The 18,352-nt window shown below is 40.7% G+C and overlaps 1 protein-coding gene across 1 annotated transcript in view; it reads left to right on the top strand.

Annotated features, from left to right (window-relative positions):
* Window positions 1-1,067: 1,067 nt before the first annotated feature.
* The window catches only part of LOC143958929 (uroplakin-3b-like), a 32,073-nt gene continuing 14,788 nt past the window's right edge, over window positions 1,068-18,352 (top strand). The window contains exons 1-4 of the mRNA XM_077467916.1: window positions 1,068-1,225; window positions 13,190-13,333; window positions 13,424-13,622; window positions 16,568-16,647. Of these exons, the coding sequence (XP_077324042.1) occupies window positions 1,171-1,225; window positions 13,190-13,333; window positions 13,424-13,622; window positions 16,568-16,647 (478 nt within the window). The 5' untranslated portion in view covers window positions 1,068-1,170. The remainder of the gene's footprint in view (window positions 1,226-13,189; window positions 13,334-13,423; window positions 13,623-16,567; window positions 16,648-18,352) is intronic.

Raw genomic sequence — 18,352 nt, forward strand, 5'->3', positions numbered from 1 at the left:
CGGTTTGATAGTGTCAGGCCTTTAGGGGATACAATTATAGTAAGGTGATCGTGTAAACAGAAGTGATCTGATAATATGTAGTCAAAAAAAAAAGTCAATCTTTAAAATATATAGTTTTTTTTTATACAATATGCAGGCAATAAACTTTTAACTGTTACAATACATAAGTAGGAAACAAATAACATATTATGAGTATCGCCTCTGATCTATATCATTATAATACCATATAAAGTACCATCATCTAGGAATTACAATTTTAAAAGGAGGGCTAGAATGGGGATGCCGGGTAGTCGCTCACACCAAACCCATAGGCAGTTCCATTCAGCCATATAGTGAATTGGACTAAAATATCACTTAAAAAGAATACAGTAATATGCACATCACAGCTCTAGCTGTGATGTGCATATTACTGTATTCTTTTTAAGTGATATTTTGTCTTGTGTCTTTATTAAAATTATATTAATTTTTAAATTTTCATTAGTTTTTGTTCATTACCAAGTACCGGTATAATCCAATTCACTATATGGCTGAATGGAACTGCCTATAGGTTTGGTGTGAGCGACTACCCGGCATCCCCATTCTAGCCCTCCTTTTAAAAATATAAGTAGGAAACAGATGGAGACAAAGTAAATAGTGACACATTGGCCACTTTCTCTCCATACTTATCCATGCCACTCCTAAGTGCCACACCTGCCGTGCATGGTGCCCTCACCCATCTCCTGTCACCATTGCCTGAAAAGCCCTGTGCCTGCACTCTTATGATACTTTGTAGCTGGCTTTGTACAGTTTTTAGGTTGCAAAGCCTCCTTTTTTTTAGCTAGTGTAAAATGAGTGTACTTTAAAATGTCTACACAAAAATAAAGTATTTTTCCCCTCCCCTAGCAACGTTCTTGGAACTGGTTTTGTCACATTTTAGTGGCAGGGAGGATAATAGGTTACACTTAGCCCCTTGTGGGTCTCCTTAAGACAATGCTTTGTATAGTAAAAAACAGGACTAACATGTTTTCTTAGGGATGAATTATAAGAAATGTGAAAAATGCAGTTATCTAAAGCATCTCATTAGTTATTGAGTGTTTCTTAGGGGGAAGCTTGTAATCACACTTTCCAAAGTCTTGTCATACTGATTCTGTTCCTCAACACGTCCAGTATTTTAGAGAGGACCACATCAAAATGATCATAAGCATCAAGTTATGGCTTCTTGTTTCTTTATCTTCTGTTGCAGCAGGTAAGTGAAGTTTACTAACTTGCTGTTGGATTTTTAGCAGTAACCATTTAGGACTTACGGACTTACGAAATTTGTTTTCAAAATGCAGTGCAATATGCAGAATTGTATCGCATGGGTGTGAACACCCATGCGATTTGATTCTAGTGCGGACAAAAAGAAAGGTCCTGCACGAGTTTGGTGCAAATGCGTTGCAATTTGAGCCATATAAATCCATGGCTCTAATTGCACCCCAGAGACGCTGCATGTAATTTGCACGGTTCCTGTGCGAATTACATGCGGTGTCCCGCAGCGCATCGATGTGGACCCTGCCTTACATAAAATCATTGTTAGAGACTGTCATGAACAGGGGCTTAACAACAACAGTCCAAAACGTTCTTTCTTGTTGGCTATTTCCTCTCTGGTAAAACACTGTCAACAGAACAGGAATGGGGGTGAATCTCTCCAGTGTAGCGTTGATAAACAGAGAGGGGTTCCAGATAGACATACACCTTTAACATAACATTTGCCTAAATCATAGTTAACCTAGTCAAGACTTCATGAGGCTCCATGCACACTGGGCTTAAAAAAACGCCAGTTCCCCTGGCAGAAAAAAATGTTTATATAGAGCATTTTTTGTAGACAGTTTAGGCGCGTTTAGGAGAGCTTTGCATTTTTTCTACCAGAAAACTCCAATCAGAAACCCAAACCAGAAGGGTTTTTTTTTTCCTGCCTCCAAATGTTGAACTTAAAATATGCCTGTAATCGTCCTAATGTGCATGGACACATAGGATAACATTGAGCTGGTTCTACAGGCAGAAAACAAAGCTACTCCTAGTAGCAGAGATTTTTAAACCAGTGTACATGGAACCAGTGTACATGCCTTGTACACATGGTCGGAAATTCTGACGGAAAAGGTCCGATCGGATTATATTGTTGGAAAATCCGATCGTGCGTGGGCTCTATCGGACTTTTTCCATCGGAAAAAATTTGAGAGCAGGATCTCAAATTTTTCAACAACAAAATCCGTTCGGACTTTTTCCGATCGTTTTTAGGGAATTGCGATCGGACAAAGTGCCACGCATTTCCCTGATCAAATTACGAGACCATAGCTATTGGCTACTAGCCTCAACGAAGTCCCATCGTAATGAACGAACGTCATCCGAACGATTGGATTTTCCAACAACTTTGTCCGACCGTGTGTATGCAACACCAGTTTAGGACAAAATCAGTTGGAAAAAATCTGACGGATTTTGTAGTCGGAATGTCCAACCATGTGTACAAGGCATTAGAGACCAGAGCTTTGGACAGAAGCTGTCAAATAAGAGCAGCAGTGCAGCAAAACAAGTTAAAATTTTGCTCAGTAGCTCACCAGTATTTTTCAACATCTACTTTTTTGGGGAGGGGGGGGGGGGGGTATAAACCCTTGCACCACTTAGCCATTCAACCATCCAAGTCACAAATAATTACCGGGTAGTGAGTAGGAGTTAAACAATTAATACTGAGCATTTTGTAGAAATCTGTAAATCAAAATCAGTAAATCAAATTTACTGTATTTGATCTTCCAGATTGCTGCAAAAATATGTGAAATTGCTGGTAAAAGTTCCTATCCTCATCTAAAATAACAGATCTTTCTATGTTTAAAAGGATATCAAGAGAAAACACAAGTTATCAAAAAAAATAAAATAAATGAATTTAAGGATAAAGGTTGGCAACAAGGTTTTTGGGACAATTTGCAGGACGAGCAAATACTGTATGAAATGTGTTATGGTATTAATGAAAGATGAGCAGTACTCGTTTATTACACTATGTACCATTTTACTTTCATATACAAAGAAAAGTATTTATATATATATATATATATATATATATATATATATATATATATATACACACACACATATATGTATATATATATATATATATGTATCTCTGTAAACATGTTCACATACTTTACATGAACAGTGTATGCAATACAACCAACACTCACTTGACGCCAGGGGCAGATCCAGAATCTAGTCTTGGGAGGGGCACTGCAGAAAATTTTGCGGGCAATTTGTCGGGGGAATGGCTGGTGTTGGCGCTTCAATCATCTTGGCGCCATGGTTGATATGGTGTCAGGATGATTTAAGCGCATTATTTCTATTATTACATTGTAATTTAAAATTAAATAGTTCAACTCACCATAACGCAGAATCAGTGGGAGCCCTGAGTGTGTCACTTGCCACGTCGCCTGCCACCAGATGCAGCATGTCACTTGCCACCGTCGCCTGCCACCAGTTGCAGCATGTCACTTGCCACCGTGGCTTGCCACCAAATGCAGATTGTCACTTGTCACTGTCTCCTGCCACCAGATGCAGATTGTCACTTGCCATGTCATTTGCCACATCCCCTGCCACCAGATGTGGATTGTCACTTGCCAATGTCGCCTGCCACAAGATGCAGATTGTCACCTGCCAGTGGCTGTGTCCCAGAGTGAGGGCGGGCAGTGAGAGATGATGTAATCTCTCTGCTGCCCGTGCCTGCACAGGATGGCAGTGTTCTGTCAGAAGCTGAGCTGCAGTGATGCAGGGCGGGCAGTGAAAGATGATGTCAGAAAGCTGCTGCCCATCAGAATATGCAACCAAAGTGACGTTGCAATGTGGCCATCTTGGTACACCCGCACTTGTCCACAGTAAGCTTAGAGTTAGAAGTCGACATCTTTATACACCTACCGGAGTCTTGCTTTTCACAGTTATTTTTAACAGTAAACTCAGCTTATATAGTGAAATATAAGTTGAGTTTACTGTTAAAAATAACTGTGAAAAGCAAGACTCTGGTGGGTGTATAAAGATGTCCGCTTACCGACTTCTAACTCTAGGCTTACTGGGGACGAGTGCGGGTGTACCAAGATGGCCACGACGCAACATCACTTCAGTTGCATATTCAGATAGGTAGCGGCTTCCTGACAGAACATGTGCCTGCTCGCTTAGTCACACGCCAGTCCACTCACCAGCCTGACTTCCCGCTGGCATGTTCACTCACTCACCGGCCTGCTCACCAGCCTGCCTGTCTGCTCGCTTGCCCGCCGGACTGCTCAGTCACCCACTGGCTCACCCACTCACTATTGTCTCGGGGGAGCAATTGCCCTGTTGCCCCCTCCTGGATCCGCCCCTGCTGCACTTGACTCAAGTGAGTGTTGGTTGCATTGAACGCACGCATGTGAACATTAGGAATGAGCTTCGAGTTCGAGTCAAACTCATGTTCGACTCGAACATTACCTGTTCCCCGAACAGCGAACAATTTGGGGTGTTTGCGGCAAATTTGAAAAGCCGCGGAACACCCTGTAAGAGAAATCTACAGTGCTAATTTTAAAGGCTTATATGCAAGTTATTGTCATAAAAAGTGTTTGGGGACCTGGGTCCTGCCTCGGGGGACATGTATCAATGCAAATTTGTTTTTAAAAAACTGCAGTTTTTTCGGGAGGAATGATTTTAATAATGCTTAAAGTGAAACAATAAAAGTGAAATATTCCTTTAAATTTCGTACCTAGGGGGTGTGTATAGTATGCTTGTAAAGTAGCGCTTGTTTCCCGTGCTTAGAACTGTCCCTGCACAAAATGTCATTTCTGAAGGTCATTTCTGAAGGTCATTTGAAAGCACTTGCGGCTACAGTCACTGAAAGTCATTGATTAAAAAAAAAATGTGTGGGGGTCCCCCCAAATTCAATTACTAGGCCCTTCAGGTCTGGTATGGATATTAAGGGGAACCCTGCGTCAATTTTTTTTTTTAAAAATGGCGTGGAGTTCCCATCAAAAATCCATACCAGACCCTTTATCCGAGCACGCAACCTGGCAGGCCGCAGGAAAAAGAGGGGGTGACGAGAGAGCCCCCCTCCTGAACCATACCAGGACACATGCCCTCGACATTGAGAGGGTGCTTTGGGGGTAGCCCCCCAAAGCATCTTGTCCCCATGCTGATGGGGACAAGGGCCTCATCCCCACAACCCTTGCCCGGTGGTTGTGGGGGTCTGCGGGCAGGGGGCTTATCGGAATCTGGAAGCCCCCTTTGACAAGGGGACCCCCAGATCCCGGCCCGCCCTGTTTGAAATGGTAATGAGTACATTGCACCCCTACCATTTCACAAAGAAAGTGTAAAAAAAACACACAGACACCATTGGGATAAGTCCTTTATTAAAAATAAAATACATTTAAAAAAAGATTCCAGCGGTGGTAATCCACACTCAGTATCCTGCGATGGGTGATCATCTCTCCGGGGTCCAGCGATGGATGATCTCTCCAGGTCCAGGGTCCAACGATGATGTCCAGTGCAGCACATCCTGTCTCCACCGGAGACACACCGTGGGAATCCCGGCAGCCTGACAGGTCTCTTAGCTGAGGACGGGGGGCCACCCGTCATGTGACCCCGCCCCCTCTGATGTAATGCAGCGCGGGGGTACCCGCACGTCACTGGGAAGCCCGGGTTTCCCCTTGCGTCAGGGGGGACAGGCAGGGTCACGTGACGGGTGGCCCCGTCCTCAGCTAAGAGACCTGTCAGGCTGCTGGGATTCCCGCGGTGTCTCCGGTGGAGACAGGATGCGCTGCGCTGGACATCATCATTGGACCCTGGACCTGGAGAGGAGAGATCATCCATCGCTGGACCCCAGAGAGATGATCACCCATCACAGGATACCGAGAGTGGATTACTATTGCTGGAATGTTTTTTTTGTTTTTTTTTAATAAAGGACATATCCCAACGGTGTCTGTGTGTTTTTTTAAATTTTTTTACACTTTCTTTGTGAGATGGTAGGGGTACAATGTACCTGTTACCATTTCAAAACAGGGGGGATCTGGGGTCCCCTTTTAAATGGGCTTCCAGATTTTGATAAGCCCCCTGCCCCCAGACCCCCACAACGACTAGGCAAGGGTTGTGGGGATGAGGCCCTTGTCCCCATCAACATGGGGACAAGGTGCTTTGGGGGGGCTACCCTCCCAATGTTGAGGGAATGTGGCCTGGTACGGTTTGGGGGGCACACACTTGCCCCCCCTCTTTTCCTGCGGCCTGCCAGGTTGCGTGCTCGGATAAAGGGTCTGGTATGGATTTTTGGGGGGAACTCCGCTCCATTTTTTTTTATTTGGCATGGAGTTGCCCTTAAAATCCATACTCGACCTGAAGGGTCTGGTATGGATATTTGGGGGAACTTTTTTAGAAAAATTTGATGCAGAGTACCCCTTAATATCCATACCAGACCTGAAGGGCCTGGTAATTGAATTTGGGGGGACCCCCACGCATTTTTAGTTTTAATCAATGACTTTCAATGACTGTTCTCTGTATTACTGGGAGCAGACAATTCATTATAGCCGCGAGTGCTTTTAAATTACTTCAGAAGTGACACTTTGTGCAGGGACAGTTCTAAGCACGGGAAACAAGCGCTATTTTACAGGCATACTATACACACCCCCTAGGTACGAAATTTATAGGAATATTCCACTTTGATTGTTTAAAATCACTTCTCCTGAAAAAACGTCTGTTTTTTTTTTAAATTGCATTGATACATGTCCCCTGGGGCAGGACCCAGGTCTCCAAACACTGTTTATGAAAATAACTTGCATAAAGGCCTTTAAAATTAGGACTTTAGATTTTTCATGTTCGAGTCCCATAGACGTTAACGGTGTTCGGATGTTCAAACTAGTTTATTGCATGTAATAATGCGCACCTAACTGGGGGGTGTTCGGCTCATTCCTAGTGAACATGGGATTTGTTGTATTATGCATTCTAACTAAGGTATGTTTTTCTGAATAGAAATATTCAAGCTCCTAAAGAAGCGTCATTCTAGGTTGCAAAACATGTAGAGCAGAACTGTTTTATATCAAGGAGGACAAGTGGAACCCACTCTGAGAGGAGTATATATATATATATATATATATATATATATATATATATATATATATATATATATATATATATATATGTGGGCATATCTCAATTATTGTCACACAGGAAGTATTATCTATTACACCCTCCAGGGGAACCACATTGAGTCCTACCTATTTTTTGTCACATTATTGTCTTATATGTATAATGTTATGAATTTTATGTAGATCAATAAAATATATTACTTTTATACATGCCTCTTAAAGTCCATCATTCTAATTCTTATTCATTTCAGACTATTTGGGATGTGGCACATTATTACTATGGGTGCCTTATTGCCACCTAAGGGCACTGCAATTTAATCTAGTATTACATTAAAGTGGTAGTAAACCCGCTATTTTTTTTTTTTTTTTAACTCCTGCAAAGGAAAAGGCATAATGAGCTAGTATGCACCGCATACTAGCTCATTATGAAATACTTACCTTAGAACGAGGCCCCGACATCTGGCCCGATCCACGCCGAGGGAGCTGACATGCTCCCTCTGCGTTTCTTCCGGGTATCGCGGCTCCGGCGCTGTGAGTGGCCGGAGCCGCGATATCGTCACTCCGGCGCATGCGCGCGGGAGATTTCATTCCGGCCGGTCGGCTACTGCCGGATTTTCAGGCCGGGAATCCCCTTGTGCGCATGCGCCGCTGCAGTCAGCGGCGCATACCGAGGGGAATATCTCCTAAACCGTACAGGTTTAGGAGATATTTTTTTTACCTACAGGTAAGACTTATTATAGGCTTTCCTGTAGGTAAAAGTTTTAAAAATGAGTTTACAACCACTTTAAGTCTGTAAATCTTTCATGTTTTTAAATTATAAACTGCCATGCCATCTGTAGTTAATGGTGTGCAATCATCATGCTTGTCATCTTGTTATTTCAATTAAATAACTTCAACTAATCTGTTGGGCATAGAAAAGTAAACAGTATAGTTGCATTTAAATGTGTTCTTGTGCCAGCCATTTTTTTTTATTTATTTACATTCTTAAAATGTACAGATTTGGGAGAGTTTTGCATACATATGTTTGTTCGCGGAACTTTTCTTTTTCTTTTTGAAAGTTATAACTTCATTGCTAAAAAATAAACAACAGTGAAACATTACAACACTTAAAACAAAGATAAAATAAAAATGCATTAGGGTCAAATAAAGGAAGTTTTATACAAAATTGTTCAGACATGAATCATTTCCACCATAAATTGGCAATATGTGTATGTCAGAATTGGCGTGCCCTTAAAGCTGGACAGTATGCTGGGAGTAAATTGAAAATGCCGCTGATTTACATATATACTGTACTGTTCACAAAAGATCATAATTTGTGTATGATTTTGATATGGAGGACTAATATTGTTATTCACCGTGAAATAAAAATGCTTTTTAATTTTAACCCAAGATAATGTAAAGGTTTTGTAGCCAAGTAGCGCCATCCCTCTATACATAGTATACTATTCATAATGTAGATAGCCATTCATTATATGCACACTTGTCATTGGAACATATAAGCATACCTCCCAACTTTTTGACATGGGAATGAGGGGCACCTATTAGCAAAAATATGTAGGCATAGGACACACACCCCTGCCACACCCCCTTAAACTAGAATTGTACCAAAAAAAGAAAAATGCAAAAAAAAAAAAATGCAAAAAAATGCAGCAATTTAGAAATTTGTTGAAAGGTTTAGCACTGGGAAACACTTTTTGAAAGATAAAAAGTGCATTTTATATCCAACTATACAGATCAGACCAAAATGAGGGAAAAATTAGAAGGAAAGAGGGACAGAGGGACTTTGTTCCAAATCAGGGACAGTCCCTCGAAATCATGGACAGTTGAGAGCTATGCCTATAAGATTAAAACCTTTGGCAATCACAGTAACACACCTCTGCTAGGATCCCCACTACTAAACAAAATCTTTTCATGTGTTACTGGTTATAACCTGATTCAGGATATTATCAACGATCTGACCCAGGGATAAAGATCTTTAGGTCCCTTTCACACTGGGGAGGTGCAGGCGTCGGCGGTAAAGCGGCGGTATTTTTAGCACCGCTTTACCGTCGTTTTAGCGGTGCTATTCGGCCGAAAAAGGGTTTAAAAAGCACTGCTGCAGCAGCACTTTGCTGGCGGTATAGCCGCACTGCCCCATTGATTTCAATAGGTAGGAGCGGTTTAGGAGCGGTGAATACACCACTCCTTCACCGCTCCAAAGATGCGGCTAGCAGGACTTTTTTTTACCTTCCTGCTAGCGCACCGCTCCAGTGTGAAAGCACTCCAAATTTCACACTGGAGTGAAAGGAGCTGCTTTTTTCAGGCGCTATACAGGCGCTATTTTTAGAGCTGGAGCGCCTGAAAAACGCCTCAGCGTGAAAGGGGTCTTAGTTTATATTTGTAGTTTACAAGTTTTATTTGACACAGCTGAAAACAATTGTAACTTTTTTTTAAGATAAAGATCTTTATCCTGGTGTGTTTGTTTTGTAAACTAAAGCTGTGTATACAGGTTGACTTTTTTTTTTTATTTAACCAGTGGGTTGAAGGAAAGAAAAAAAAACTCACAGATCCCTGCATGCACACAAGCAATGTGGAAGCAGGAATGTCCCCCCTTGCTCTATTGTATTCTGACAGTGAGGATTCCTGATCAGAATACACAGATCAGAGGTGCAGCCATTGGCTGCAAGTGCTGATCGAATTCTGGTTTTCCAGCATGATCGTTTAAACAGAAGCTGGTCGTTAGACTGGCTTCTGTTGAACAGACATCAGTAGACACATACTAAAAACCCATTTCAACCAGTTGCTATATGTATACCTAGGGTTGCCCCCTTATCCCTTTAAACCCGAACACATATTAATTACACAGGTTCTGAGACTTAGTGCAGATAAGGCACTAAGTGAGTTTAAAGTGGTTGTAAACCATTTACAACCACTTTAACCTGCAGGTAAGCCTAGATTAAGGCTTACCTTTGGTGCTTGAAAAATATCCCAGACCTGCAAGGTCTAGAAGATATTTGCAAATCGCTGTAAGGTGATTTCTTCTGCGCATTTGCTGAAGTTAGAAAGGGAACGCTGTGCCGTTTCTAGCTCGGGTCATGCCGTTAAAGGCGGCTCCGACACGCATGCGCGGGAGTGACGTCACACGACTCTGGCCAGTCACAGAGCCAGAGTTCGTGGCCCCGGAAAGGAAGAGGGGTGAAGAATGGATGCTCGCTACTAGCAAGGAAGACGGGGACATTTCGGGCTTCTAATGCAGGTAAGTGTCACATAATGGGCTACTGTGCTTTACCTCTGCAGGGAAACGAAGAGGAAGAAACACCCATCAGGGTTTACTTCCTCTTTAACAGTGAGTGACTTATCAAAACAAACAGGCCAAAAATTGTCAAGCAAATTAGCTTCAGGCACTACTCAGTGACATACAAGCATATCCCACTTTTAAGTACACAATGTGGTTTATTTACTAAAGCTAGAAAGTGCAAAATCAGGCTCACTTCTGCATAGAAACCAATGAGCTTCTAACCCCAGCTTGTTCAATTAAGCTTTGGTAATAAAACCTGGACGCTTATTGGTTTCTATGCAGAAGTGAGCCTGATTTTTCACTTTCTAGCTTTAGTAAATAAACCCCATTGTGTACTTAAAAGTGGGGTATGCCTGTATGGTGTGCAGATTCCTCCATCCCCTTTTTCCTTGTTGGGGTTAATTGGATATTTGAGACATAATTATTTGAAGGTGGATGTTTGTTCATTAAGTATTATTCTCAGAGGGTTCATTCCCCCTCCCATCTTGGCTGCTGGATCATGTCATATCTGTACACAAGAATATGGCTCTGTAATTTTATATTGGCTGGCCATTCTCTTAGATTCATACTAAGTCAACAGAGGTGGCTTCAGACAATTTTTTGGGGGGTTGCTGTGCTGGAAGTATGAGTGAAGAGCTAACCTACTGTGTAGCTGTGGGCTGGACCAAAACTCGTGTGTCCAGCACATGGGCATAACTAGCAAGTGGGTTTTTCTTCATAAAGTGCTTTACCAAGGACAAATAAAATAATAAAGCTCAAATTCCCCGAATTTACTAATGTTGCTGCTCACACTGTGCTGTGTTTATCAAATAGTGTGGAGCAACAGATTTACACTCAATGAATATACCCAACAACTTAATATTGTGTATAATCAACAAATCAATACTCAGATAAATGTTAAAATATTTACAAAAAGTTAATACATGAAAACAATCCCATATATTACTTTGCCACCTAGAAATTAATAAAAACAGTCCTATATATTGCTGTACTGTATGCACAAAAAGAAATGAGTAAAAGTTCTTCAGTGAATTAATGAGTTCCACCACCATTTTTAAGCTGCAATCATAATATGTGAAAAAGTTACAAAACAACTTGTTCAGATCTAATATGTCTTGCCCACACTCCTTGTTGTTAGCGTTATCCACTGAGTTATGGTTGTAAATAGGTCAAAATTTTAAGATGAGTGCAGATTGTGAATGGTGGGGGAATTCACTAGATAGCATTTACAACAAGGAGTGTGGGCAACACACTGTGCAGGGTTCCGGAGTACGCTATGCACAGGGTGCGGGGTACAGGTGTGTGCTGTGCATAGAGTAAAGGGCTGAGGATTGTGCAGTGTGCTACATACAGAGTGCAGAGTTCAGGAGTGCACTACTTTCAGAGTGCAGGGTTGAGGAGCGTGCTATATGCACAGTGCAGGGTTTATAAGTGTGCTACATTCAGAGTGCAGCATTCAGAAGTGAGCTACATACAAAGTGCAGTGCTCATAAGTGTGCTAAGTACGGAGTGAAGAATTCAGGAGTGCACCATGTACGGAGTTCAGGAGTACACTACGTACAGAGCACAGGGTTCAGGAGTGTGCTACGTACAGAGTGCAGAGTTCAGGAGTGCACTATGTACAGGGTGCAGGGCTCCTTTCAACAGTGGAGGAAACAGAGGAATTGCAGGGGCGCTGCCCCATGACCATCAAACTTTCTCCTAAAGAATTGAACATTGTTTATAAAACACATAGAGAAATCCTGGTTCTATCAAACATTGGGGTGGATTTATTAAAACTGTAGAATGCAAAATCTGGTGCAGCTCTGCATAGAAACCAGCCTCCAGGATTTATTGTCAAAGCTTAATTGAACTAGCAAGTTAAAAGCTGATTGGCTACCATGCACAGCTGCACCAGATTAAAAATTAAAATACCATAGATAGGTTACATTGTATGCTAAATTCGACCTGGAAAAAGGTTGTTGTTAACTTTGACCATTGTAAACCATTGAGTATTAGATAAAGGTTTCAACCTCAGTTTGCAATTTCAATTTTAATTACACTTCATGTCATGCAAAAAAAAATGTGTATTATTAGAAAATATTGTTTTATTTTGCACCAATTAAAAAATGTATCTGAAAAGTCCCATCAAAATGGTATATATACTGCTACTGCAAATATGAAGTATCATTTACACATAAAGTTCTCAACAATAGAGATCTAAAAAAAACAAAATGTCAAGTTAGCTATATTATCAAAATTTTTAAAACTGAACTCCAGGAAGCTATACAAATATGCAATATACAAATAAATGGGGCTCTGTAATAATAGATTTTATTAAATGTAAGCAAAATATATACCTGAATTTGACCTGGTGTCAGACTTTTGCATTCTACTGCACAGCAGAGCTTAGAGAGGGGATTGAAGAAGAAGCACTAGGAACCAATTAGGTGTGCTTCAGTACAAGGAGACTGCTAATAGTTGGAGATAACAAAGTAACAGAGAGATGAGCTCTTCAATGTGCTACTTCTGCTGCCACTGTCCAGATACAATGAGGGGGTGGGTAGGGGATTTGTAAGTGAAAGTGAAACTTCAGCAAAGAATATTCAGGTCTCCTTACCTGCAAGGACAGGTTTTGCTGTATGGTGGAACTGTGTAAATCTCAGGACTGAATGGTCAGAAAAACAAATCATTTGGTACGATTCAGCTCCTGTATATGTTTTTTGAAATTTTTTATTTAGCGGCTTACCCAGAGTTCAACTTTAAATACATCTAAATGTATAATATTTATCTGACTGTAAACACAATATTGCACAAAATTCTCTCTATTTTTCAGATTTAACATCTTATGTTCCACAACTGACTAACAGTCCCATTCCAGGGAGAGTGACAGCTTCTACATTTGCACTAGACCAACCCCAGTGTCTATTTGGGAGCAATTCATCTAACACTGTTTGGTTAGTTGTCGCTACTAGCACAGGTAGGGAAAACTGAAGAGATCTTAAAATTCCATTATGTAACATTAAAAATAAACCTCATTTAACTCTTTATTTGCTTTTTTCCCCTGAAGCTTCTGTGGACAATTTATTACTGCAGGTCATAAAATCCTACAGTGTTTTTAGTAGGACAGGATACTACCATACTTTTGAAAAGCCCGAGACATTCTATGGTTGCGATAGTACTCCTAAATATGTGAGAGTTGGCGATGATTCTGTCTGCAGTGTCACAGACACTTACTGTAATAAATATTTACCACAAGGAATTTACAAGTAAGTGACCATTTATGACTATTTCCAATCCTGTTTTCTTTTTAGTTTTAAAAACGTTATTGCTCCTATAGTAAATGTCTTGTTTAATAAAATAAAAACCTAATATTTTTTCTAAAGATTCTCTGAAAAAAATGGACTGAAAGCCAGATTATTTCAAAGTTTGGGAACCTTGGCTTTGTTATGCAATCTCAACCTTAGACTAGTTAACCGTCAGCTATCTGTAAACACCATCCTTATTGGTAGTTGATTCTGAGCCCCAAAGGGGAACCATCCCTCCCATCTCCTTCCTTCTCTCAACTTTCTCTTTTGCTTCCCACTCCTCTCCCTGTTTCCAGTTATCTCCTCAGGTTTCCCTTCCTGGAAGCCTTTTGCCTCTTCTTTAAGCACTTAAGCAGGCCATAGACGATTTGAATCTCGGCCGGTTCAGGAGTGGCCAGCCGAGATTTGAACCATGTATGGGCAGGGTTAATGTACCCAAGTTGATCAATAGATCAGCTTGGGTACATTCACATATTGTGTTCTCCTTCCCCACCTGGGGAACACAATAGCTCAACAGGCGGGATACCCCCATCAACACTTATTGTGATGATGAGGGAACCAAGTGATTTTTTTTCTGCCACCCATGGTGGCAGGAAAGAAAAACGCTCTGTCTATGGCCGGCTTTAGGAGCCAACATTCCCAGACATCTTCATACGTGGACATCCTTGGTGGACAATTGGACTACCCTGTGAAGATTTCTGTTGTACCTTGAACTGCCCTCCCAGTTTGATTCACATGCTCACACCTGGCATATAAAGTTATAGCCCTGTGTTGGCAACTGTTTCATTATTTCCCCTTTTGAAAACCAACACAATTGTAGCACCCCCCTTGGGAGTATAGCTTTGTGTTTCCCTGCCTACCAGGGAGGCTATTAGGTAAATTTAAGTGTTCTCTGCCTACCTGGGACCAGTGATTTTTTTTGTCCGCGGTGGTGAAAAACCTAGAACACAAAAACCTGTAAGTGAAGAAAAAATGTGCATGTGAGACACACACTAAAAAGTTACACTTAAGGGTGTGCTTTAGTCCACCACCCTGAAGGGGTAGGACCACTACCCTGACCCCTGGGGTGCAAGGCTCCTGACGGGGACATGGTCTGAATAACCAGAATGCCTGGCAAACCCTGTTCTTCTAAGACAGCCAAATACATCCTCGAATATTAGTTCAGGGCAGCTCTCCTGAAGAGAGACCCCCTAAAGGCAAGGGAGGAAGGAACCTGATCGCCACACATCCTCACCCAAGACATCAGGGTAAACCGAAGAATTGCAACCCTTATCTGTGAGAAAACACACAAAAGTGAAAAGTGACAAACAAGTGGGGGAAAAATAAAAGGTGAAATACATGAATTATATGTGTGCAATTTATCTGTCCCACTGCATAGCTAGTCCACTATTTTCTATTTTAGATTAACAGATTCATGATTGGAGAAAAGCCAATGTAGCACCAATCTTTAAAAAAGGACCAATATATATCCCTGGGAACTATAGACCAGTGAGCCTAACATTAATAGTATGCAATCTCTTTGAAGGGATGATAAGGGACTAGATACAAGATTTTAGTAATGAAAACGGTATTATTAGCAGTAATCAGCATGGATTCATGAAACATTGTTCTTGCCAAACAAATCTTCTGACCTTCTATGAGGAGGTGAGCTGCCATCTAGATAAAGGAAGGCATGTAGACATAGTGTATCTGGATTTTGCAAAGGCATTTGATACAGTTCCCCACAAAAGTTTACTATACAAGCTAAGGTCTGTTGGCATGGACCGAAGGGTGAGTACCTGGATTTAAAGCTGGCTACAAGAGTGAGTTCAGAAGGTAGTGATAAATGGGGAGTACTCAGAATGGTCCAGTGTGAAAAGTGGGGTCCCTCTGGGTTCTCGCCTGGGACCCATACTATTTAATTTATTCAAAAATGACCTGGAGGATAGCTCAATCTCAGTATTTGCAGATGATACTAAGTTAAGCACGGCAATATCTTCTCTGCAGGACATGGAAACCTTGCAAGAAGATCTGAACAAAATAATGGGATGGGCAACTACATGGCAAATTAGGTTTAATGTAGAAAAATTTAAAATAATGTATTTAGATGGCAAAAACATGACAGGGGCAGCAATGGCATGCAATGCCAAGCTGCTGCAAGCAAAGCATATATAATATTGGCATGTCTTAAAAAGGGAATTAATTTCAGAGATAAAACCCTAACCTACAAGACTCTGGTCCGGCCGTACATGGAGTATGCCATCCAGTTCTAGGCTGCAGTCCTCAGGAAGGTTGTGCTGGAAATGAAGAGAGTACAGAGAATGGCAACAAAGCTAGTAAAGGGACTGGAGGATATTAGTTATGAGGAAAGATTATAAGCGCTGAACTTATTCTCTCTGGAGAATAGACATGTGTGAGGGAATATGATTTCAATGTACAAATTCCATACTGGTGACCCCACAATAGGGATAAAACATTTCAATGAAAGGGCATTTAAAAATACTTTCGGGCATTCAGTAAAATTAGAGGAAAAATCGATTTAACCGGAGAGGGTTCTTTACAGTAAGAGCAGCAAGAATGTGAAATTCTCTTCCACAAGCTGTAGTTTCAGCAGGATAATAATTCAGCATAGATAATTTCAAAAAAACTATTAGATAGGCACCCAAACGACCACAACATACAACGATATACAATGTAATATTGACATAAAAGCACACACACCAGTTGGACTTGATGGACTTATGTCTTTTGTCTTTTTTCAACCTCACTTACTGTGTAACTATATGTGTCCAGTCTGCTCACTGGAAGGATGCATAGAATATTATACTTCTAATGTTTGTCATAGCATTTAGTAAGATTTTATTCATGCTTTACTATTGTTCTAAAATACACTCAATAAACAGTATTACATTTTTTTTTACTTACAGGGTGAAATTTGTGGTCTTCAATAATGCAAGTGCATTGATTGATCAAACAAGCTGGTCAGGTTTAATCACACTTAATGCTGGTAATATTACTAGAGAATTTTTTATTTACATTGCAAATGTAATCTATAATTAAAAATAATGAAAGGTAAAAATGTGTTCTTTTTGGAAAAATTTAATAAAGTGGTCACAATAAGAATTGCTCAGTCATGTAAACATGTGGAATTGCACTTTAGGTACTAACTAGACGATTGTTTTGAACAGAGTGAGAAAAGCATAGACCTCTGGTCATGTTTTTATTGTGTTCTGTGTTCCACTGGTGGGGAGATTTTCCTAACAGGGAGTGATAGGATATTGCTATAGACTTTTTTTTCCAGTAAAGTGGGCAAGGTTTAGAGGCTCTGTCAGGTAAATCCTCAAATTTTTTTGGCTGGCTGTCATAGGATGTCAGAGAGACAGGGAGTGAGGTGAATCCCCCAATAGGGTGATGAACACAGAAACACACATTTATTCAAAACTAAAAAAACATTTGATTGGAGCACACAAGAGACTGTTCAGTACTTTTTAAAAATGATGTTTTTTTTGTTTTTTGTGAGAGGCAGCAAGGAGTGCATTCTAGCTGTATCAGCAGTCCACAAACCACAAGGAAGGACTGGGTGTCTGGGTGAATAACTTGAACTGCTTTGAAGATTGGCTATACTCCCTCTATTTACAATGGTGATAGAAAAAAATCACTCTTCTTTAAAATAATCACATTTTGTTGCTTTGCAGCCTGAAATGAAGACAAACATAGTTTTTGTTTGACCCAGCTCTATATAAAATCCAAGTGAAAGATATAACACCAACATGGCAAACAAAAGTAATAGAAAATAAATAACAGAATCACTGAGTTGGAAAAAGGATCACCCCCTTGTGTCAGTACTTTGTTGAACCACCTTTTGTTTTAATTACAGCCTTTAGTCTGTTGGGATATATCTCTACTAACTTTGCACATCTAGACTTTGCAATATTTCCCCACTCTTCTTTGCAGAACTGCTCAAGTTCAGTTACATTTGATGGTGACCGTTTGTGGACTGCAGTCTTAAAATTATTTCACAGATTTTCAATGAGCCATTTGCAATGTGGTTATAGCACTTTATCCTTTGAGCACTTATGATTTATTTGATGCACCCCAGATGAAGCTCTATTTTTGAGCGAAACATGTAGGGTATTTTGCTTTCTTAGGATAGGCTTTTTGGTGCACAATCACTTTTACATGTGGTTATATTTTGGTGGGGAGGGGTTTTGATCAGCTTGTTTGAATTCCTATATCTCTTAGAGCAAGAGCAGGATTGATTAGTACTGTGCAGCGTAGGACAGTTTGTGGGGCCAGAAAGGATAGGAGTAATAGGAAAGTATTTTTAGGAGTCTTTGAATAAGGAGGGACACTTTGATGACTCCTTGATACACTCCTTTTACCTGCTGTAATGTCGATAGAGACATACAGCTGAAAGGAATCCTTTGATTGCACCCCTCCCTATAAGTGAAATATACACACTTAACAGATCAATTTAATAAAGTCCTAACATACTTTAGCCGTCGTCCCTAGATTTTATTGATGTGTGGGCATGCGCACCTTGTTTGAAATGTGTATTATTACCAATAAAAGATACAACTAGTTCAGATATAAGAGGCCATTGTTTAATTGAAAGCTCAGAATCCTCAAGATGATTTTTTTAAGCAAAGCTTGTGACTGTTGTGACTGCACGTGGCCTTTCTTGATGAATTACTTTTTTCTTGTCACCCTCC

This window comes from Lithobates pipiens, unplaced genomic scaffold (genome assembly GCF_037356315.1).
Source record: "Lithobates pipiens isolate NorthernLeopardFrog02 unplaced genomic scaffold, aLitPip1_a1.2 Scaffold_65, whole genome shotgun sequence".
In the NCBI taxonomy this organism is placed as follows: Eukaryota; Metazoa; Chordata; class Amphibia; order Anura; family Ranidae; genus Lithobates; species Lithobates pipiens.